Here is a 23783-nt window from a genome sequence, read left to right on the forward strand (position 1 = left end):
CTGTTTGAATTCTTTGTCTCTGAAACACAGACAGTATACATTTCTCTTAAAATTACATCATTAGTGTTTATTAAAAATGTTACTATTTGCTCAGAGAAAAATGCATGAAGGACTGTTTAATGCTGATCTCAGAACAGAGGGTTAATTGCTGTACCTGTGGAAGAAAATATTTATAAATCTTTCCTGAAAGAAGGAAGCGGGAGTTTCACAAATATTATTGTCATAATGTATATGGGACTTAAAGTGAAAGTCTGTTACCCTGAGTGCATAGAGGGATCCGTTAATGATGGACACCTCTGCTGTGACATTCTCCAAGCCTAAGCACTTTACTTTGCAGTGTTCCCTTTTAAGGTCATTTTAAAAATATAATTTTAATACATAGTCTGTTGCTTTAACTACTTTCATTAAAATTTAATGAGCCTTTTCAGAAAATTACCCAGAAAAATGCAAATAAATAATGCATTTTATTTGGTATGGAGTAGATACAGTACTACTGTATCTGTAATCAAATAAAAATGTTTCTTTATTAAAATAGCAAACTATGTAGAAAGATCCTACTGTAGTCTATAAACCACATACGCTTTAAAGAATTACTTTGACTTCAAGTAGCTTGTTCTGGACCTAATCCTCTGGATATGGAATGATATAGAGTAATAAAAAGATTAAGTATCTTGGCTATTGTAAATAAAACAGGGAGTCATGAGTTATAGGGCACAACATTGAAGTTGAAATCTTAAAGCATTCATTTTCCAAAAGCAAGTACTTAATACTTTATAAAATCTGATCTCTGTATAGACCCTCTGAGTGCCTAGTTTCCATTCTCATTTTCTACCCTTCTTCTTTTCATGGAAGAGTTCACAAGTAATCTTTTAAAATTCTGACCGGAGCACTCACCAGTCAGCACAGTGGTATGTGCCTGTGATTAGCCTACCTGTCTAATACTGCTCCTTCACCCTACAAAACACCAAAGCAACATAGGAAATATGTGTATGGTAGTCAGTGTTATCAGTGACAAGAGATGTGGGTAAGTACTTGATTGCTTCAAGCCAAAATAACATCTTCACTTCTGTTTGATGAGAAGAACCCCAGCTTCTTAGCACCATATACGCAGATCACCACAACCCTCCTTTCATGTATTTTGGGTTGTTGGTTTGTGGCATTATCATTTTTTGATTGTTTGTTTTTTTTTTTAGGGGAGTCTTTACGAGGTTCTGATATCCTTTTGTACGTTTAGTATTTCATTTCAGCTGAAGAGATGCAAGAATCTTCTGATACTCACCTGGAGTAAAAGAAACAGTGAAATGATCAAATGTAGAGCAAACTCTGCCCTTGTTGGTTTTGAGCTGTTATTTACCTTACAGGTAGTCCTGCTCATTTTGGTGCTTCTCAAACCTTAGCAACAGTAAATGATTCTGCACCAGTAACTTCTTTCAGACCTACATGACTTGGTATTAAAAGCTCCACCTCTTTGCTTCTGTCTTGTTGCAGAAATACTTTATGATCCAAACTGAAAGAAGGGAACCTAGACTTTTTAAAGGAAGTTTTCATAGCTAAAGAAGCAGAGACAGTAATTCTTCTCCCAGTTTAATGATAGGTTACACTTACAGTGTATGAAGAGTCTTCACTTGCACTGTAATTTGTATTAGCGGCACTCTGTTAGTGATTTTGTTAGTGATTTTTAGAAAATGGAAACCAGGAATGACTGCTCAAGTAAATAGAATCAATAAACAACAAAAAGGCCAACAACTCTAGAACAACTAATACTGAAATGTGATTTTGCAATTTGAGCTTTCATATGTTTGTTATCTTTGGTAGGGAATTGTTCTTAAACTTCAAACAGAATTTCTTAGTATCTTCATATAAAATCAATTGCCTGTAGTTTTCAGTTAAGCAGTTTAATTGCTTAATCCGACTAAGAAAACCTCGTGATTAAAATTTAACAGTCATATCGTACAAGGCAATATCAATATTAGTTCTTACTCAGGGTAGCTGTTTTAGATCAAACTGAATGAAGTAGAAGGTAGTATGTAATGTGCTGTAGCATACAGAACCATCATTTAAGTCTTCTCTAAGAGTTAAGAGCACAGACACTGAAGAATGACAGAGCAATAAGGCTGTATGAAAGCTGTCACAAAATACCAACTCCAAATCAGAGGGCTTCTGTGTTAAAACAGACTTAAGAGTTGTTGGGTTTTTCTTATAATCCATTTGGAGAAGAATTAACCCATATGGTGAACAGCATCTAAGCAAGAAGGGACCATTCTGTCAGAACTGACCTGAAATAAATAGCAAAAAGAGTTTAAGAGGACATCAGGAAATTCTGTGCTCACCTATTCTACATTGCTGTTCAGAAGAAATGAATCGCTAATGTCATCTTTAAAAGGTGAGGAGGGAACTTGTCATTAGCTCTGTTATGGGCTGATGTTTGCAACATTCATTTGAAATACTGTACTTATCTTAACAATTCAGGTTCAGTCTGAACATTAAATCTGAGTAAATTAATATTGTGCCAAAACATCTGTTTTTTCTGTTTAAAATATAAAACATCTGATGCATAGGAGAATAAAGGGAATGTAGCAGGAGCTGAACTGTACTTTACAAAGTGCTGACAAATCATCAGTCACTGTAGAAACAGAGTTCTGTAGTCTTGCAACTTAAAAGAGAGCCAGTATTGCAGAAATACAGGTAGGCTTGATCAAAAATTATTAGAGGTACTGAATACTATTCTGCTTGGAGTAGGTATAACACCTAGTGCACTGAGGTTTTTTGGCTTATGATTAGAGAGGTTCTGTGTACTTTCATAATGCAAGTAATGAAGAATTAATAGGAACAGGAAGAGGTGTCATCTTCATTTTGGGGTTTTTTTTGTTTGTTTGTTGTTCCAGACACCTTTTGTCTTTAATACATCCCCAAGAAGGATAGCAGTGATCAGACTGGATCACACAAAAAGTCTATATAGCCCATGTCCTCTTTCTGATACCACCTAACAAGAAATACAATGATACAAGTTCATATCTTATTTCTCCTAGAGTTCTCCTTGCCTTCAATTATTTAGAGACTTAAATATTGAAGACAAGAATGGTTTCTATTTATCTGCTAATCTTCAATAGATTTTGCTTCTCTTGAGTTTTCTTGCTTCCCTTTGTAAACTCAGTATCCGCAGAAAAAAAAAAAATATTCGCATAAACGTTTATCAGGGTTGTTGCTGTGAAGAGAAATTATGATTGATTACCAGTTACTTTCTTTTTCTCTTACATCAAGATACAAACCCAGCTAGTAGCTTCCTGCTCTTTCCTGTGGGACTGCTTTTTCACAGGGGGGCCAATTAAGCATAGGGTAGAAGAACCATTACCGTTTTTATTTTAATAACATTAACCTCAATTTTTCAAAATCTGAAGTTATTTTTCTGCTCTGAAGTAAATTCCTTAGTATGTATCCCTATCCAGTACGAGGATTGACATACTCATTAAAGGTTGAGGGAAGAAGCTTCCAAGCAGCTCTGATAAACTGTGTGATAATATGCGTGAAGTTTTACAAATTATATAAATATTGAAGTAATTGATTGCCCTAAGTCTATAGCAAGCCACAGTATGGCTTGTTTCACATTATCTTCTTGAGGAAATGGAATGGCATGTGTTTCACAGATTAACCAAATTTCCCTCTTAATGCTGAGGAAATACTGGGCCACAGTCAGAAAACTAAGGAAGGCAAAAATATTTCACAAAAAATACGATACAGAGCAGAATACAGATGCAAGTGTTCGCTCTTGATACAGACGAAACAAAAAGTATAATTGTATAGATGCTAAAAGTTTTTTTACATAAGGTAATCATTGAAGGTGAGAGCTATTTTCTTACACAGTTGGTCAACCTGAAAAAGTTAAACTGCAGCACTAGCCACTGTAATAAGGCAAAATAAGGTGTTCAGACATTGCTAGAGAAATCTGGCAAAGCTAATTAATATCCTTGAAACTGTTCAAAATGTTTGTGTGCATTTGCTCTTAATGTTTATGAGACTGGCCTTTATTGTAGTTGGAGCAAAAGCCTGTAATGTCAAGAATGTTAGTGATTCTTGAAACTAAATAACGAGTATCTACTGAAGGGCTGGGAACACAAGTAGTGGTATCTAATTTTTATTTTCTTGCAGCATTTAGAAATGCAGCTGAGAAGTGACATAACTGTGTGTATTTATACCCAAATATACTTGCCTTCATGTTTAAGTAAACTGTGTTTATAGACAATGTCTGGACTATGAGGGCAAAGAGAGATTTATGTGCTATCTTTTTAGTATTAAATAAGCTAGATATAAAATTTAAATGAGATTACTGGAAAGGAAGACATTTATTGTTGCAAACAATTCAGGGTATTAAATAGCAATATGTCATTTGCAGTATCACATTAGAATTTGAAAACTTTATACCTGCTAACTCTCAAATTAGCATAACAGAAGAGGGTTAACAAAAATAAGTTTTCTTTATTCGTGCTGTATGTCTGACAACATTTTTTTGTACACAGACTTTTTTCCTGGTTGGTTGATGATCAAACAGTAGCTCCTGCTTTGCACATTAATTACTTTTTCTCCATTAAGGTGTTCTTGGCTAGAGGTCAGGTCCTACTCAAGTTAGCTGTCAGTCTCAAGGAAAACCAAAGCTGCAAATGAGTATTTCAGAAGTTAGCATCGTTCAGCATATTTTGGATGGGTTCCATCAATCTTGAGGAAAGAATCAGCAAAACATCAGCAGAGGAGGAAACCATTAGTTTAAACAAGAAAAAGAACAAATCAAAACACACTGCTTGGAAAGTGTTCTTTTAAAAACATGTAAATTTCGTTTTGGGTTTTTTTTTTTTAAATGTTGTAGAACCAGAAAAAGAACACAGTGAAAATTTGCTCTAGCATAGATAAGGGAATTCCAAAATTATTTTTTTTTTATCTGGACCACACTCATCACAGACACACAGAAGATAAAAAAAAATAACCGGGAGAAAACACTGCAACAAGCTGCTCTTGTGAGCTGCAGGTAACAGAGGTGCTCTTGCCTTAGGAAGTTCACACGATGATGTGCTTGAAGCATGAGGTAGTATTTCAAAACTACTGATAATCTATGATGATGCATCTTTCCGCTGCTTATATTTCTAAAGCTATTACTTCTTCCCAGACCTTTGATTCCTTGAATAAGTAAAAACAGAACTTTCAGAGAGTCCTTTATCAGGACTGGCAGGGGGAGGGGGGGCAAACAAAGATGGCTCTGCAGATTGCTAAAATAAGAAAGAGCGAGCTTTTTTTTAGCCTACAAATCACTACTTTGAATCACCACAGGCTGAACTTACTAACATCTGACACTCAGGCTGTAACTTACCTAAAATGAGTTAATGTTGTCTGACTCTCCATGAGCAGGTGTGTGTAATGCCAAAGTGTGGTGCCAGTAGAGTACAAAGATCGAAAGACAGGTACTCAGCTGCTATAAACTGGCAGACAGTGGAAAAGTGTTGATTTTTTCCAGTTGAGGATTTGACTCCCAGGCTTGAACCAGGCTGGAAATGAACTACCTGTTCTAGTTCTAGAATCCCTGTTAACTTGAGCACACATAGGCTTTGATTACTTAGAGTAAGGCTCCTAAAAGTTGTAGTTGATACCAGTAGCTTAGGACCCTGCTCTAGGCAAAGATTGCTCTTCGGTATTAATTTAGGATATTTCTTGTGCTGATGTATTTTGATTGGACTGCTGTCTATTTGAAATAACTGCCCGTTCCTGTAGAACAGTTGCCTTTGTAATACACGATTTTGAAATTTCATCCAAGGATCCAACCACCAAGTAGCAAAAGTAGATCAAATTGGGCACTGAGCATTGCACCTGATCTGTGGTATTATATCAGTTTTCTGATACAGTTCGTTAAAAGTCTTATTATCCAAGTGCATCCTGATCTACTGGTAGCTAGACACAGGTTCATGCTTCAAGAGTGTATGGAGTCATTGAGCAGAATCAAGTCCAATAATATTGAGCCCCAGCTTAGGGGAAACCTTTGTTTTTCTGAGCAGAATCAAGTCCAATAATATTGAGCCCCAGCTTAGGGGAAACCTTTGTTTTTCTAAGATAAGTCGTCTTGGATTTGTCTGTATTAAAAGTCATCTGATTGTGCTTAACCTGTACCAAGTTATCTTGGTTGCAGTATCACTGTGGCTGCTGCTCACTATCCTATTTAACCTGGAGAAATTTGGAATTTTTGATCTTAATTTAGGATATCGCTTTGACTAACTTCTCCAGAAATGTCCCCACTGGTTGATGAGGGATGTTGCCAAGAAGAATTAGAATGACCCTTCCTTCTCTTTTGACCGTACATTACTGCAGTCTGGTACCATATTATGTTTGGGACTATATTGGTATATAGTCTCCATTTATTGGGCAAGTGGAAGGGAATAAGGTAATGTCATTTGTAGATAAGCAAGAAAAATGGATAAGAAAATCTCAAGAAAAGTTTGTATTCGTTTACTGTTAGAGTTAAATCATATTCTAAGTTGTTCCATGCAGCAATTCCATAAGCTTTTCTAATTTGCCATTTAAACACATTGTAGCAATGCAAAACTCTGCATATTGAAAAGATCCTAAATACATAACTCGGAAATTAATAGAGTGACATTTTTAGGATACTAAAAATTGCTGCAGGGGAAACAAAATCTAGAGGTCTGGAGAGGTTCCCTTTTCCATGGGGTATATTAAAGGCTAGGTGCACATTTGCTAAACATCTAAGAGTGTAACGAGTTTTCCAAAAACACAGATTTGCAAAACCAGCTTTATTTGATCTCTCATTCACATCCTTGCCAGTTTCTTTTTAAAAATAACCTTTTCATTAAAATGACACATCTAGCAAGGGAGCTGCAAACCTCTTAAGGAAGGGTTCTACTATACGTGCCCCCCAAAAATGTTAAGTGTAAAGTAGTAAATCATATAGACTAGTCTCAACGTTGACCAGTATAACTAAGGTAGTATTTTGACTTTATTTTTTACCGAGGTTGGGATTGTAATCCATTTATGAATCGTGTCTGTTAAAACGCCAGAAGACAGCCCCATGTCATGGGTGTGAGTCTGTGTCTTTGTATACTACACAACAGTTTACCAAAATCCTTGTCTGAAGCTGTTTAGAAGGAAAATTCCTTACCATTTGTTCTGTGAATTGGACATGATTTTGCTAAAGATTCAGTTTTGTGTGAGAAAGCCCTGAAAATACCTTTCATGTTTTAAGACCTACAAAATAATGTTCTCAATACTGAAGTTGTTATTTTACTTACGTTCTCTATGCTCACATGACTTTCTGCCTTTTTGAGTTTCTTATTAAACTTTGCGACTTATTTAAACAGATAGGCTGAGGAGCATGTGTGAATATTCCTTTCTAGCTTCTGGTGTGTCAGTACATGGGATCATTGCAGCTGCTGAAAATGTGCACATGGAATATCATTGTATGCTCACGTACCTATGGGAGTGCATATGTATTTCTGTTCCTGTACTTCAGGCAGAAGTTTACCCAGATCCAACTAATGTTAGAGGAAATAAGCTAGACATGGAAATTAAACTTTCCTTCCCTGAAAGCTGTAGTGAAGGACCTAGTTCACAGCCTACTTGCATGAAAAGCTTGAAAAGTTTCCTTTCAGTCCTTTTTGAGTTACTGGTGAGTAGGGGGAAAAAAAAGTATTACCCAACTGGAAGAACATACTTTTCCCACTCCTCAGTTATTCAGATATGGCAAGAGGGAGGTGTATTCTTCTGTGGTTCTTGTTTTTCTAGAAACAATCCTCTTCTCTGGAATGACCGAGCAAAGAACTTTCAGTACAGAGGATAGTTTAAGAGGAATAAGGAAAAAAAAAAAAAAAAAAAAAAAAAAATAAAGCTAGGTAAAAGACCCAGTATCACTACAACTATGGATTCAGCTGTGAGGAATCTATAATAAAATACTGTATAACAAATTTTTAAGTATTCAAATGATCTTAAAAATCTCACTAGGAAATAAAAAGGAACCTTTGCTGAGGACTTTTGCTGAAAACCTGCATAATCCTTTCAAGTTCTGTAGGGATTTTCAGAGCTGTGCCGGATAACTGTTTCTGTTAGTTAATAGTAGGTTTGACAGAATTCTGCATATTCCCATTCGAGAGTTGGCTTTTGACATCAACTTCTCAGAAGTGTTTCAAGACAAATATTATTAAACTCACAAACAAAGCAATTTCAGAAATATGCATGCCTTTATGAATGGCCTCTGTGCATGTGTGCATATATGGATTGATTACAGGTGTATAGGTACCTTTTTTTTTACAGGTTATCTGCTGGCAACTTCAAGCAAAATTTCTTAATTATTTTTTGCATTAATTTCTTAAACTGAAAATTAACCTATGCCCTTTCTGTTTAAATATGTACAAATAAACAGGAGAAAACGGCATTCATAGCTACTTCTGGAAAGCAGCACTGAGCCAAATGTAGATTAGGAACAAAAGATGTGAATTCACTACTTCTTTTGGTCTGCTCTATTTTAAAGTGCTGTAAGGAACAAATTGTCTTCCATTTCTATGCTAATAGGACAGGCTAATCACTGGTAAAGGTGATTCTGGGTTTGTTCGGGGCTTATGAATCAAGGGCTATTATTGGAAATGGCTCATTTGCTCTGTATGTGCCTGAGACAGAAAGTCTGAGTCCTCTGAAGCTTTTGTAAATACACGTTGCAGAATCTTCCCAGACTGAGATGTTTGCCTGTTTGTAGTTGACTAATCCAGAAGTGGTTCCCTGATAAGGTTAATGCCCAGTTAATTGCTCCTAGCCTTGACATACAGTTTAATTGCTACTTGGCCAACAGATGTTTGTGGCTTGCTCTGTGTAGAATTCTAGCGGATGCAGTGATGCAAACCACGGACTGGTGGAGGGCAAACAAAGTAAATACAGTATTTTATGTTCTTTTAATTCAGGGCCAAGTGGATTTGGATGAAGTGTTTATTTAGTTTGCTGGCTGCTTCAGATGCTGTGGCATATTGATTCCTTTTATTACTAGCAGCCATTTAACCTGACCTCTCTCAGATCCAGTATTTTAAAAGCCATAAATTTTAACTTTACTTATGAGCAAGGACTGAAATGCTGTGAAAGCCTTTTTATTAGCAGAGCTTTCCCTTACTCCATGTTCATGTGTCACCCATGGCAACAATATTTAGAGCATCTTAAATTAGAGTGACTCTTGGGCAGTCTGATGGTGAGGGGGGTTAGCAATAAAGAGACCTCATAAATATCTCAAGCATGTAGGATCAGAGTGTGGGCAGGTGTACAAAAGCAATGCCATTATTGCAAAAGGTATCCTTTTCCCAGGTCATTTTTTTAGAAATCTAGCTTTTAGTACATAGTCTTAATGTTCACAGATAAGGAAAAGCACACACAAAGGAAGTGTTTTATGTAATTTATTTTTTAATTGCAAGTTAAGTTGGTGAAATTGAAATGTATTTTTCTTTGTTGCCTTGGCTTGGCTTTTCTTTTACAATAATCATCTTCCTTGTTGTTGCAATAGCCTAAGTTAATCCCTGAATGACGCTCAAAGCAATCTGAACATGCAGCTTACATGAGTGTTTGTAAAAATGTTTCCAGGCCAAAATTTGATGCATAAAAATGACATAACACTTTTTAAAACAGCAAATAATTGTGAATAAAATGATCGATATGAGAGAATTTCTTTCTGCATTCGCCAGAATTCAAAAAAAGCTTTGAATTAGCAAAGAAAACAGAAAGCTTAATATGAACTTTTTGCATCCTTCTAATTTGTTACTTCTGACTTAAATTAGTCATTTTTAAAAATATTTTTTCAGGCCTGATGACTGAGTAATAATTCGGCAACTTATTTCAAAGGAGGCTTAATGTAATAGAACATAACCGTGACTTTAATATAAGCATTTGCTTGCTCTCTTCTGTTCTGCTACTGAAGAAGTTTCCTCCTCTGTCCCACAGGTCAAAGGTAGCACTCTAGAAGCTAACCTCATGGCATTCGAAGTGACTTTGTTTAGATATTAGTGCAGGAACTCTCACTTCGTATTAAACTTTGGCCCGGGAACAAAGATGCTGGTTTAGTTTGAGAAGTGTAATTTATATCAATTAATCCCAGAAAGTGTCGCATTTCCTAGTCTTTTAAAGCTAGATTGAAATGTTTGACCTTATCAGAGGGTGGGTATGGAAGCAGAAGTAAAGCAATCACAGGGCACTGGAATTTTTTTTTCCTACTACTCAATTGCAGACTGATCAGTTTACAAGGTGCCTGAAATCACTGGGGAATCATATTTTCTAAAAACGGGGCTTTTTCCTGTCTGCATTGCTTTTCCTGTAGCAGTTTTCCTCTAGCAGGTTGTAACAGCCACGTCTAAAATCAATTTGATATACACAAATATCATTGAGGAGAAAGATCCAGCTTTGTAGAAGCTGGTATTGCTTAATTTATACCAGACCTGTTGGAAGGGCAAGTGCTTCAGTTTGCACAAGAGAGAGAACACTACTAGCCTGCTGGAGGAGTAGGGATTCAACTGCCCGGGAAAAGTTTTCACTGGATGCAGAGCTATACTGTGAAATAGGAGGTTATGTGAAAGGTTAAACTTGCATAATCAAATGAAGAAAACTATTTATTTCAACGGATAACATCAGACATTCTTTAATGCGAAGACAGGCTTCGTTATGTTTTGTCCAGTGTTCACCACTAACAAATGCATTTGCCATTTCTCCGAGTGTTCTTGCTTGAACCTCTTTCTTTTGCTCCTAATTCTTAGCTTTAATATTGTTGCACTGTGAAACTTATTAGCATTTTTGAGATGTCTAATGCTGTGCATATTATTCTTTTTGAAATAGTAACATGTTCTTCTGCAGCACTGTTGTTTCTAGACTATAGAAAACAATGACCAGCATACATTTCTAAGATGACAGTAAAGTATTTTCGATTCTTGCCTAATGGCTGCCTCATTCAGAGCTTTTCCTCTTCAGCTGACTAAAGCTCAGTGTACCTTCTGGACTATAAATTGTGAACTGCCATTATTCATAGTTGAAATTACAGTTTGTGCAAATATGGGCTAAATTGCAATCATTATATGTAGGAAAATAGATTGAAATATCTGTAAATCTGAAGACTGTAGCTGGCTCTTTTAATCAGAGAACTTGTTAAATTCTACCCTGCTTTGATTTTTCTTTCTTAGATATCATTTTTTTTTTCCCTGTCAGGTGTGAGGTTGTTCTGTGTTCAGTATTCCTGCTTCTAATTTGGAATGCTTGGTCTGAGGTATAAAATGAGCAAAATGATACATGTTGTTTTTAATACATGAGTGCAAGATAGTGATTTTTCTCTTGCTTTTTATCAAGCCCTTCATAATCTCTTCTATGGTACCTGTAAAACGTAGTCTTGAAGACAAGGCTCCAGTATGATCTAAGATTATTCTACAAAAATGTCTTATTAAATCTCTTCATTTGAAAATCACAAGCTAAATGATGTAATGATTTTCATATTCCTCCTTCCTAAGTCATTCTCTGCACTGAATCGATTGATGATTGAGGAAGTATCTCAATATAAAAATATAAGTGAGAGGAAAAAATCCTTTGCAGTTGTGCATACAGTGAATCCTGCCAGAAATAAATGAAACTACATTAAACAAAATCATTCAGAAAGAATTGAACATTAATTAATTTAAGTTACCATATAATGTTACAACCCTGTGGCCAAAACCCATGTCTGTCTACGTATTTTCTGACATTTATGACACATGGAGATGTTTTTTAATGACATGTTTTATCTTTTGACCTTGTGCTTATTAAAAGAAACACGCACAGTCTTCACTTTACACACCACTTTATTTAGAGGTAAATTTCCAAAAGGAGCTAAGGGGAGAGTAAAACAGTCAAATCTTACTAGCTGTCTCTTGCCTTTTCTACCTTTGGACATCTTTCACTTGGGTAACAGATCTGGTTCATTCTCATACAAAAGGTTTCCCTACAGCAGGGATATATTTTGGCTGCATTTTGCTGAGGAGCCTATTTTACCAGCCTGATACCTGCATCATTTGTTTCTGTACGACAGAAATCTGAGTTTCTCCTTTATAAACAAAAGTTGTGGTGTTTCTGAAAGCATGCTTGGTATCCTCACCTCTGCAGGGGCCATGTAAGGTTAACAATACATTAATTTGTGTAAAAAACCTCAAACACGTATGTGTTCAGTGAATTGATTGTATTTGGAAAATCATGGGACCATACATGTATCAAAAGATATTTTAAACACGCCCCAGTTCCTTTGGAGAAGAAAGAACTATAGAGCAAGCAGTGAGATCAGTTAGTTTGGGGTAGGCCCAAGTTCAGTGAGGCTAAGTTGGGCATCGTGAATGTTACCCAAGGTGTATGTCCAAAACAGAAAAGGCACTGGGCTGTAGCTGCTTCCTGAGAAGCTGTTGGCATATCTTACTCTGAGTCCTACCCACAAAAGAAGTCAGCCTTAGTGTTTCATGAACAAACAGTTGTGTGCCTGCTAAAAGCACTCGTGCTGTCTCCAGCATCCTAATACCTGCGAAGTACAAGACTCACCATTTTCATAACCATTTTCTTTTCCCTAATAACACATGCACCTCCATCAATGTGGTAGGAGCAGGAATGTGTGTGTTCGAGGTTCTGGTAGATACGGAGTTATTTATAATCTATCCCAACTTTGTGTTTATTCTTTATTCTCAGTATCTGTGACAATTTCCCTTCTTTTTTTTTCTTAATAACTGGTTCTACCTCACTATATCTTTCAAAATATAAATAGTGAATATGTTCCTCTAAATATTATCCTTTAGGCATATTCATATAGTTTCAGTTTTCAAGAAGAATCATTATCTAAGAAGTAAAATTAATGACAAATGTTTACTGTTTGGGGTGTCTTAGGAGTCATATTTCATTTAGTGTGGCAGTGATTCATGGCTTCTTTTCAATTCCATTTTCTCTACACGCACCTTTGGGGTGACTTGCGTTGCCCACAACGCTGTGTCATTTGTTTCCATTTGATTTTCATGACTGACATCTCACTTTTGGCATGTTTCCTTCTGCTGGGGTATAAAAAAAAGAAAGGAATGTGTAGATTGGGGGGGGGAAGAGAACCCCGGAACCTGGAACTAATAATAATAGTAATAAAAGAACAGATATCAGGTTTACTTTTACTAGTACATTAAGAAGAAAAAACCTGTGGCAGCCATGCTGGCATTGAGCAGAAAATTGAGGTACATGTAACACCATTCTCAGTTAAAGTCAGTTACAGATACCATCTAGAAACCAGCAGCTTGGTTTCAGCCGGTCCTAGGCAGGTACTGATATCAGTTATTGTTTTCTCTCAGAAATTCAGTAGAGATGCATAAAGTAATTCACTATTTATTAAAACAAAACAAAAAAAAAGAGTGTGGATGCTTCAGTTGACTTTTTATCATTGTACTACAAGAAGCAGTAAAATGAGGACTCAAGAATTCAAAATCCGTAAAAAGAAACATTTTTACACAGTGAATAATTAAATTTCTCATTGCCAAACTATGTTTTTGTGTTCAAAATCTGGGTAAGGCTAGATGTATACACACGCACCCCCAGAAATGCCTGTTAATTTGTAAAAGATGAGGGGGGGGGTGGGGTGTTTATCTGTTGGTTGGGGCTTTTTTTTAAAACCCATGAGGAAAAGTTCATGTTTTCAGGCTTATGGCAGTCCTGAAGGTCTGCAGAAATAGAAAAGGTAGGCGGCAGGGACAGGGGAGAGAAATTTTGCTGGTTGGGATCTGGCACTTTTGTGTTTCTCTGTAAAGCATCCATTAACAGAAGCTGGCTGTGAAAGCAAGGGGACTGGTCTCCCTGCTTAGGGAAGCTCCTCAGCTCCTGTATCTGTAGTTGTGTGCTAATACGTGATTGTTGCAGCCTTACAATGAAAGAAAAAATGAATAAAAGCTGAATTGCAAAAATATTCTCAGTGAAAACCCTGGTGAGCATGTTCAAGGATGTAAACTCCTTGACTTAGTGTCCCCCTTCTTAATGAGGTTGCATTCCTACTACTCTCATCAATGAGAAAAAATGCAATTATTTTTCACCTGGGTTCAGGTGCTTCTTCACATCTGGATTTTGATGGTTACAGTGAGAAACTTCCCATGTTGCCAGTGAAATTGCAGACTAAATTATTAGTCTTAAAAAGGGGCAACTAAATGCTTAATATCAATCTGTTACTAAAGGTTCTCAGTAAGTTTTCAAATACATGAGGACACCTTTTAAATGGTGGAGAACAGGAAAATCACAGATTAAATTTAACTTTGCCAGTAAGGGAGAAATACAGTTAATCTTTGTCATTTTATACTGTCCTTTAAGGTAACCCATTATTTGGTGATGTTAGGCAATGAAATGACCACAAGCCTGTTCTATTTCTGTTGGGGATGTTAGAAAAAAATACTCAGTTTTTCCAAGGCAGGGGTGTTCTTAATTTACTTGCTAGCTAAAGAGTGCTCCATTTAGCTTCTTTTTTTCTTCTCTTTAGTAGCAAACTGAAAATACTACATCATGGTTACTCTTAAGTATTCTCTTTAAAATATCAAAACCCAAGTTATTGCTAGTTATTACTAAAGTTAATTCCTTGGGGACTTTCATGTTAGGACAAAATAAAGACTATTTCTACAGGAAGAAACATACTTTGCTAGTAAGTCTGCGTTTCCGTTTTGCCAGTTATCAGTCCTAGCATAAAGGACCCAGCCAGCATAAAGATGAACCAATAACCAGATTGTATTTGGTACAACAGGGTCACTACATGGGTGATCACTGGGGGTACAAACAAGTCAGTCAGGTTATACATGATCGACATCAATCCCACTGACCCCAACAACGACACCGCACGACCAACAACGGGTGGAATCAATGGTGAAATGCAGTCTGCCATAGAAGGGACCGGAGAGTCAACAAGCCAAACACAAGACCAAGGAAGCCACACACTGAATCTCTACACAGCCCGTGTTTACAGCAGCCAGACCTGAGTGGAGCCCAGCCCCAGGGAGGCGGGAGATCCTTCCCCAACAGGGAACTCTGCACAGGGCACCCACCTCACAGACAGACACTGCCCCTCCTGCCAGGGGTCCCAGCTTTTATCCCTCCGTGGGACGCCCGACCTTTGTTCACTGAACGCGGGACCCCTGGGGCTCCTTTACCCAACGGCTCTCCCTGCCAGGCCGGCACCACCCTGGGGGGAAGCCTGAAGGCAAACTCACCCCCCTTGGTGAAGGGCTGTGGGAATCACCCATATGTCAGCCTTCATTTGGGGCTTGGGGTTGAAACCCCAGCATTTCAGTTTCCCATGAAATGAAGGCAAGTATTGGTCAAAGAAACTTTTCTTGGTGACCCTGACTGAGCTAGATAGTATGTGACAAGGTGCAGGGGAAACTGCATCACAGTGTGTGCAGGGAAAACTGCGGCGAGGCAGAGCAGACAGCTTGTTTTCTGGTGCATGTGACATTAAGAGTGTGTCGCTCCAAGCCTTAGGTATTGGCTTGGATTTTCTTAGGAATGGCCTTAATACCTTAAGAGTAGTCTTCCGGTCTGAGGAATCGGGTTAGCTTTATGTAAGACAGGCTCTAAGCGGCATTTAACCTGAGACTTTTTTTTTCAGGTAATACAGCTTGGGGCACTACTTTAATGTAGTACAGCTTGTGCCGGGGTGCGCACAGAAACGCCTTAGCGCTGGCTTTTGACAGTGCAGTTTCAGGTGGCTGGGGGGCTGCAGCTGCCTGGGAGTCAGCCCTGGCTACTCAACCTGCCCGAGCGGCGAGTGCCGCTGGTCGGCAGCCCCTCACCCTGGCCACGGCTCCCTTCCAGGCGCTGTAGTTGCCCCTAAAGCACCCCCAGGGGATGCCCCTCCCCAGGGGTGCCCGTCCCCACAGGCCCCGTGGGCCACGCACTGGCCCACAGCGGCCCACAGCCATAGCCCCCGGCACGCCTTCGCCCACCTCCGCCCAGGCAGGCCTCGGCTTAGGCCTGCGAGCCAGCCTGGCAGAGCTCCGCTTGCTCCGGGCCGCTGCAGCACCCGCGCTTGGCCAGAATTACCGCTGTGCCCGCTCTTCGAAAGCAACCAGCACAGCTGCTTTTCTGACTGAAAACCAAGAAAGCTTTTTCTCCGCTGATCAGAGTGGCTTTCACTTTGCTGCCTTTTACAGTGATTACACTTCCCTTGTTTTTGTTCCTTCTCAGCCTGAGATAGGCACCACAGTGCCTCTTACTAATGCGGTGGGTTTTAGTGATTTTAAGCACCTTTCTGTTGTATGCAAGTCATTGCTCTAACTCCATTTTACCACTTGCTAATTTGGCAATAATGGGCGCGGTGTGAGGGAGCAGCCAAGCTTCCCTTAAACTTGTCTCCACACACACCCCTCACACCCCACTTTATTTGCAGCTACGTGTCAGTCTGCAGGTAATCGAAGTGTAAATTGCTTTATGTAGATGCTACTGATTAGTCTCTATTTGGTGCCGATTCTTTGCTTTATTTTTTCCTTTTAAGAATTCACTGATTGCACTGTTTTGTTCAGAAATACCTCTTTTCTAGGATTGCTAAAATCACAGCATACAATCCTAACATACCTGTCTTTTCTGTCATCCTTGAATCACTTCAGGTGTTACTGATAAATGTTACTGATGTACCATTAGTTATTTTTAATAGTGTTTGATTTTAATAGAAATGTAGAATAATAAGAAATATTTTAGTAGAAATTGTATATCCATTGCAGTTTGCACATTCAACCAACAACCGATAGCTACTATGAAATCCTCTGTACAGCCCTGTACCAAGGCTGAAGGAATTGGTCAAAATCATCTAGTAGGAATGTTTAGAACTTAGATAACAGGCATAAGATTCAAGATAATTTGGATACACTATTTACTTATAGGAGTATTTTATCACCTAGAGGAATGCATAAGATGTCAGAATTTAGAATTAATGGGAACTGGGAAGAGTCAAATGAAGCAACTCATAGTTACCTGCCAAGAAACTGTGAACTTAATCAGAAGATAATTCCGGCAGGGGGAGATTGCAACCACCAACTTATGGACCACCTACTCACACTACACCCCAGACCCATTTCTAGACATTTCTAACATTTACTGCGCAAAATCAGAAATAGGAGGAGAGTATGTTGATGATTTCCAGGAAAATATATGTTTATGCATGAACACTTAATGAATATGTATGAGCAAGTTCTATATAAGATGTATTATTTTGGTGCATGGTGTGCATTGTTAGTGAGAGCACTCACTCACGCACTCGGCTGTCAATAAAGAAGTGTCTGCTTATCTGCATCAAATTGGTGTCGATAAGTTCTATATTCACAGTTTTAGGCAACATAGGCATGACAGTATATGGACATGAATGTGAATGTCTTGTGTTCTTATATCCTCCTGTTGCTTACACTAATATCACTTAAAAGTTGAAAATAAAAGCATTTATGTTCTCAAAGACAGAAGGCACATTGCAAGGCAATGTCTCTTCCTTGGTGTCTGTATGTCACATTTACCGGTCTGCCATACAAAAATTAAGTAGGTGCTACAAAGGCTTTTAAATTAAGCTGTGAATTTCTTCACTGTTTGGTATGCATGTATTCATTGAAATTTTTTCTTGACCTATTCTACTATAATATTAATACTAATTAACACTAATGCTACCACAAAATAAAGCCTTTCTGAGGTCAGATAGTCAAGCATTCAAAGAGAGGAAAGGTTTGAGAGATTTGGGAAGGTATTTGCTTTTTTTTGGTATGAAGTGCTTTCTTATGCCTGTAAACAAGAGGCAGCAACATCATGTTTGTTAACTTGTACTTTGTTGGAAATATTTGTTTCTTAAAAAACCTGCTGTGTATGCTGATAATAGAGCACCACTTTGAGCTTGAAGAAGGAGGTTGGATAAGACTATGAGAGAACTAATAATCTCACAGGAGAAATTAGTTTGAAAATATCAACCATTCATACAACCTGACTCACTCTAAAACCCAAAACTCTCGTTGTGTAGCAGTGTTTGTGATTCTAAGGATAATAATGTTCTCCTTGAGACTGTTAGCAGTGTCCAGCTGGACATCGCTGTCAGAGGAGGAAGAAGCAGCCCCATCCTTGTCACTGGTGCAGGCTTTAAAGTGACACAGAGCAAGCCAGCTACTGTCCATCACTGTTGTCAGATCTGTAAATTGTGTGCCATTCCCTCTAAGTTTCAGTGGGGATATCTACTGAACTAGGTTTAACTTGATGTTATTTTTAGAACAAATTACATTGATTGCATACTATTTCAAAAGCCCCAAGTAATAAAGTACACACTTAAATGTGTCTGACTAGTTTCATTTCTCTGTGTGCTTTTTGGGTATAAAAACGTAACTATTTGTTTTCCAGACTCATCTGGCAAAGACTTTGGTCCTACTCTGGGACTAAAGAAGTCCAGTTCTCTCGAGAGTCTTCAGACTGCTGTGGCTGAAGTTAGGAAGAACGAACTGCCTTTTCACAGACCCAGGCCTCACGTGGTTCGTGGTCGGGGATGTAATGAGAGTTTCCGAGCTGCCATTGACAAGTCTTATGATGGACCTGAAGATGGAGAAGAGGGTATGTTGCTAAATGGCACTTACTGAGGAAGCCACCTTCACTCAGCACTGCTGAGGGCCAAGTCAATAAAGCACATAAGCAAGTGATTTAGTCCAATTGAAGTTGATCACATTTTAAAAGCTGCTCATGTCTTCCACTGAATAGAGCTGTCTTTGCTGTACCACGTCCAACCTTGACTGGGTTTAGTGCAAAGTCTTTCACTGATCTCCTCTGGGGCAGGGGTGAGTTGGAGGATTTAGAACTCAATCCTTAAATAATTATATTTTTCAACTTCAAGAAGCAGCTGCCTTCTTCAGATTACATTAAAAATTATCTTGCTCATTTTATAGAGCTGTCTACAATTCCCGCTTCTCCAACCAGGAAATTTGTTTCCAGTTATAGACAAGGCAGAGTGTATTGATAGCACCCTGCTGCTCATTCTGTCACCATGGGCTTACAGACCCCAGTCTGGAAATATGTCGCCTTTAGCATGAAGCATAAGACTGTGCTTGGATCCTGAGCCCCCCAAATAGGAACAACACAGCTCTTCTCCAACCAGACAGAACAGTTTATCTATTTCTTTTTCAGCCATTAAAATAGAAAGATTCCAGGGAGTGAATGAAATAATTTTGTGACATAGATTGGTTATGTCAGTTGCCAGAATCACTTGTTGAAGTAAGCACACAGTGTTTGCATCCCAGTATGTCAGTTTTCTCAAGCTGATGGAGGTTAACAAGCTAGATTTCAAATAGAATAGTGTTTTACCATGTCAGGATTTTTGTATCAGGAATAATAACTAGACAACAAGTCACTAAATTAACTCTGTATTTAATTTACAATAGAAATCTGCTTGAATTCACTAGATATGTTTAGTCTGCTTTTTAAATTACTCAATTAAATGAGTAAGTGTCATGAGTCATTTGAACACTCTGTAGATACTCATGCTGTATTTCATGCGTTTGCATTTTGGTGGCCCCTAGCCATCCTCACCGATTCTTTTTCATTCTGTGCAGATGGTTTCTCTGATAAGAGCTCTCACTCTGGTCAAGAAGCTCAGAACATGGAATCTGCCCCTCCGGGGAACCCTGAAATAGAAGATGCAGAAACCAAAGCAAAAAAGGACAAAAAAAATAGAGATAAAGAGAAGAAAAAGGAAAAGGGCAAAGCTAAAATCAAGGAGAAGAAAAGGAAGGAAGAAAATGAAGATCCAGAAAGGAAAAAGAAGAAAGGCTTTGGTGTCATGTTGAGGTAAGACATTTTGCAAGGCAAAACAGCCACCCATTCTCATTATAATGTGGGAAACAACGGATACTCTCATGAAGTAGTGGAAAAATTATTTCACTTGGACTCAAAATAATGTTTATGTTATTTAAAAAGAAAGCAGTTTATACTTTTACACCAAACTTGTAGCTGAGGCAGAAGACATTTGGCAGACAAAATGTCTTTTTGTGCCTTTGAAATTCATTCCCATATGTCAGAAAAGATTCAAGGTTTCATGCTAAAAACAAGCGTGTGTCGGTGGGGAAGGCTTTGTGGGGAATATTTCTGAGTAATGCACGACCCACTCCCACGCTCAGACCTTCGCCTTCTTTGCTTATCTGCTTCCTTCACAAGCTTTGGAGAGAGCAGGATTGCTTATGTTACCGTAAACAGTCCAGTAACATTTGCAGTTGTTGAAAACCACTAGCTATGATAAAATCTGTGCTTCACAGCTTCAGCCATTGCCTGCAGTGGACAAAAGGTCACCATCCTCCCTTCCCAACTTGCAAATGTTTGGATTTCTTCCATGGCCATTGGTTGGGTTTGCATCTCTGGAATCATCAGAGATCAGACAAAGTTCTTCAGGCCATTTTCTTGTAGGCACTCTGGTTGCTGTCACCCCTGCCTCTGGTACCTGTTTACTCTATTGGGGGTTGAAGTGTTTCCATTTAAGTAGATCTTTGCCATTAATATAGAGAATGCAAATAAAATTTAATGGTCAGCTGGAGGAGGTTAGACTGTATGACCACGTGGTTACTTGTAGCACTGAACACTTAATTAGGAGGCTACTGGTATTTCTTAGCACGCTGTATACGTACCAACAATCATTGCTTAGACAAAGATGCATTTAACTGGTAATCTAAGAAATTCAGCTGCAACATTATTAATTTACAATTATATTCATTAGGATGTTGATATATGAACTCACATTGCAGCTTTCTGTTGATATGTCCTCTGGAGTCAAATGGGTTGTATTGTGTTGACATGGAAGGTTTTAGCTGGCTTTCTTCCATGTGTCATCAATAGGAATCCTCAAAATTGTCTTATCATTTCTGAACACTGTAGAGATATTGTCAAAAATATACAGGCATGCTTATGTGCCAAATTTGCATGATTTCAGCAGTTAGAGTTTGTAAGATGAAGGTGTGTGGGCATACCAGTCTGCATCCAAATGGGGCTCTTCAGGAATGCTGAGGAGGCACATACACCTGTGCATCACACATGCATTTGTGTTCATAGTGTTTAAAGAAAGAGGGCTTAACATGGAACACTAGTCAAAACACTGAATAATTAGGAGGGTGGCGTGTATCTTAAGCTTTATGTCTATTTTCTTTCTTCTTTTTAACTCTTTGTGAACGGTGCTGTTGGAAGAGGAGAAGAATGACATAGAGGTCTGACAAAAGCATAAGTATTCTGTTTCATGTATCACTGGCAGATTCGAAGTTTGAAGTGCAAAAGTATTACTTACGGGGTGTGATGCCTGAACCAGAAAGAACATGGGATAACATCAGAACCCAAACAAGTGATTTTAGTTGACAAAAAAAAAATCTGCTAATGATCAATATGCAAAGCTGAGAACAATAGGTTGCCATTCTTAGTGATTTCCTTTTTCAGAATATATTTTGGTTGTACACAAGTGTTATACATCTGTTCTTTTCATAAGCTTGCTTTTTATTTAGATTGATAGTCTTCCCAGCAGACAGTAGTTGTTAATAGCTTTTATTTATCTGTATGGCAGCACAGAATGGGAATTTCTATCCCACACCATTGAAAATCTCTACAAAGCCACAAATATGGAAGCAACAGGTTATAACGAACAGAGGAGGAGATGTTTGTAAGAGCTAACGGTTCAGTTTGGAGGTTTTCAGAGGTTCTGTGTCCTTGTCAGTGTTTCTTCCTAAATTTATAAAAATTGCTCTTGAAAAAAAAATTATTCCTGAGAAGGTGAAAGTCCTAGGGAATCCCAGCTGTGATAAAGGTGAAAGAAGTGTAATAACCTGTAAAGACTGAACAAGAGCAATCTGTGAGTTTACAGAAGAATTGGGGACGCTATGGTCCTGCTCAAGATCAGCGAAACCAGGCTGATATTTTTTCAGGGAGAAACTGCTGTAGATGACATGAAAAACAAAAACAACTAGTCTGAATGATTTTAAAATAAATAACAGGAAACTAATATGGGAATTTAGAAGGGATCAAATACTGACTAAATACTAGATTCAAAAGGTATTTTTCCAACTGGAGTTTTGCACTGATGTGAGGAGTGAATGTGAGAAGGGCTAGCAAGGAGGAGACTGCAGTAAGAAGGTTTGAATGATCGAGTATTTTAACAGCACGGATGGAAAGTAACAGGCAGATTTTTTTTTTTCTGACATTGTGGAGATAAAACTGACATGTTTTATTGGTAGAACATCTGTGGAAGGAAAGAGAAAAGCTGAATACCACAAAGTTGCGAGTTTCTGCAGCAGGCAAGGTGACTACTAATTCTTGGTAGCTTAATAAAGAAAGAAGTAGATAGAACTATTTAGAAACAGAGATGAGGTGAGTTTTTGACGTGCTGAGTTTGAACTGGAAGGGGAACCTGCCATAGGGGACATTAGAAATGGAAACACCATAAGGGAGCGTAAGCTGGATGGAGAAGGATACCTGTAGTGTGCTTTTTGTAGATACAGTAGTAGTTGTACTGTGATCGCCACATGTGGGAGACTATCGAAATGAGGAATAAAGTACAGAGCCTCTGCCAGACTGACAGGAGAGAAAGACCCAAGAGAAAAGAAGTTAAGAAAGCATCTTGGCAGGAGTGGGAAGAGGATGTATCTCCCTGGAACTGGGCAGTGCCATGAATTTTTTAACTAGTCCAGTGACTGCAGCCATGTAACTAATTGATCCTCCGGAGAGCTGGAACCCCACACTGATACATTAATACTGTTTGTAATTTGTGGGCTGCTTTGTTCAGAGCTGTTCCAGCTGTACCTGCATAGTTCTGCTGTACTCTGTAGATGTGTTCAAACAGGAAACAGACTTGCTGAACCCATGTCAAGACTGGGTTGAGATAAGTAGGAAATGATCATCTGTGGTGAGAGCTCCAGGACCAGAAGGACAGTGAAAATATTCTGAGATCTTGCCAGAAAGCTCAGTGCTAATTAAGACCCATGCACTTTCTGGTGAATGACTAGGGCTCAGGTGTAAAGGACAAAGGGAAGTAGAATTTGAGGCTAAAGCAGCTGCTGGGAAGTCACACTTGTCTATGGTGGGATTTTTGTGCTATACTTGCTGGGTCACATATACAGCTATAACAAGTTTTATCTTGATAGTATGTCCATGTGAATTGGCTTGTTTCTGCTTCATAATCAGTAACCAAACATTTCAAGATATTAAAACCAAACCCAAGTATTTATCTGTAGTACAAGCACTGAGCTTTAGTCTTTTGCATCTGAGATTTTTGAACATATTGGAATTGCTACTGCATTGGTTTTTAACTTTTTTTTTTTTTTAATTTCACAACAGAAAATAGCAAAGCTGTTAGCAGTTGCTAACAGATTTCACTTAGTGCCTCATCTGTTGCTCAGCTGCTATTTACTTGTAGTTCCTGGTCTTTTTTTACACATACAAAAAAAAAAAAAAAAAAAAAAAAAAAAAAAAAAAAAAAAAGCATGATTGCTTTCCTGCTAAGCTTTTCCTGGATTGAAGCTTTATTTAGGTGACTGTGATTCAGGGAGACCATCAAGAAATCATGCTTTTATTTTTGTAATCACTGTTTTTTTAAAAAGTCCTGTTGTTTCACCCAGTATTAACTGAACTGCTTTTGATGGAGCATTTTAATGACTGTGGAACTTGGAACAAAGTAGGTTAATATACTGGAGATTTGAAATGCAGATGACACTGGTTATTATTGGTTAGTTAAGTCTCTATACTACAAAGTACTATTTTACTGTGGTGCAGGCTGGACA

At 38.2% G+C, this 23783-nt stretch overlaps 1 protein-coding gene across 1 annotated transcript in view; it reads left to right on the forward strand.

Moving 5' to 3' along the window:
• PARD3B (par-3 family cell polarity regulator beta) overlaps nt 1-23783 on the forward strand; it is a 494000-nt gene that overhangs the window by 331413 nt on the left and 138804 nt on the right. Inside the window, exons 19-20 of the mRNA XM_026853194.1 lie at nt 18391-18597; nt 19590-19824. Coding sequence (XP_026708995.1) covers nt 18391-18597; nt 19590-19824 — 442 coding nt within the window. The remainder of the gene's footprint in view (nt 1-18390; nt 18598-19589; nt 19825-23783) is intronic.

This window comes from Athene cunicularia (genome assembly GCF_003259725.1).
Source record: "Athene cunicularia isolate RWA chromosome 7 unlocalized genomic scaffold, athCun1 chr7_part2, whole genome shotgun sequence".
NCBI classification, from domain to species: domain Eukaryota; kingdom Metazoa; phylum Chordata; class Aves; order Strigiformes; family Strigidae; genus Athene; species Athene cunicularia.